The sequence below is a fragment of the Antrostomus carolinensis genome, unplaced genomic scaffold (assembly GCF_000700745.2).
Source record: "Antrostomus carolinensis isolate BGI_N321 unplaced genomic scaffold, ASM70074v2 scaffold30639, whole genome shotgun sequence".
In the NCBI taxonomy this organism is placed as follows: domain Eukaryota; kingdom Metazoa; phylum Chordata; class Aves; order Caprimulgiformes; family Caprimulgidae; genus Antrostomus; species Antrostomus carolinensis.
The window spans coordinates 2,178-2,498 of NW_010338388.1; the positions used below are offsets into that span (position 1 = coordinate 2,178).

The 321-nt window shown below is 69.2% G+C and overlaps 1 protein-coding gene across 1 annotated transcript; it reads right to left on the bottom strand.

Moving 5' to 3' along the window:
* Nucleotides 1–8: 8 nt before the first annotated feature.
* CCDC157 (coiled-coil domain containing 157) lies at nt 9–260 on the bottom strand. Its single transcript, XM_029086878.1, has one exon. The coding sequence runs from the start codon at nt 258–260 to the stop codon at nt 9–11; it is 252 nt and encodes an 83-aa protein (XP_028942711.1).
* Between the last annotated feature and the right edge of the window lie 61 nt (nt 261–321).

Genomic DNA, 321 nt, shown 5'->3' on the forward strand with positions numbered 1-321 from the left:
TTGCCTCCTCACCTGTCTACCAGCAGCTCCAGCAGCACCACGTGGGAGTGCTGGTTGAACTCGGGGTCGCTCTCGTCGTAGCTGAACCACTCCAGCAGCTCCCCCAGGTCCAGCTGGCAGGAGACTTTATCGGGAAACTTCCAGGAGGGGAACCGCACGGCCCCGACCCGGGAGGAGACGTCGGCGATGGCCGCCTGCAGGTCCCTGAGGTCGGCCCGCAGGCTCTCCATGCAGGCGGGGTGGCCCAGGAGCTGTGCCATGCTGCCGGGGACTGGGACCGCGCCTGTGGGCGGCTGGACGGGGAGCAGCGCAGCGAGCCCG

Coding starts and splice junctions, on each gene's coding strand:
- CCDC157 (XM_029086878.1), bottom strand. CDS start 260: ATGGCACAGCTCCTGGGCCACCCCGCCTGCATGGAGAGCCTGCGGGCC.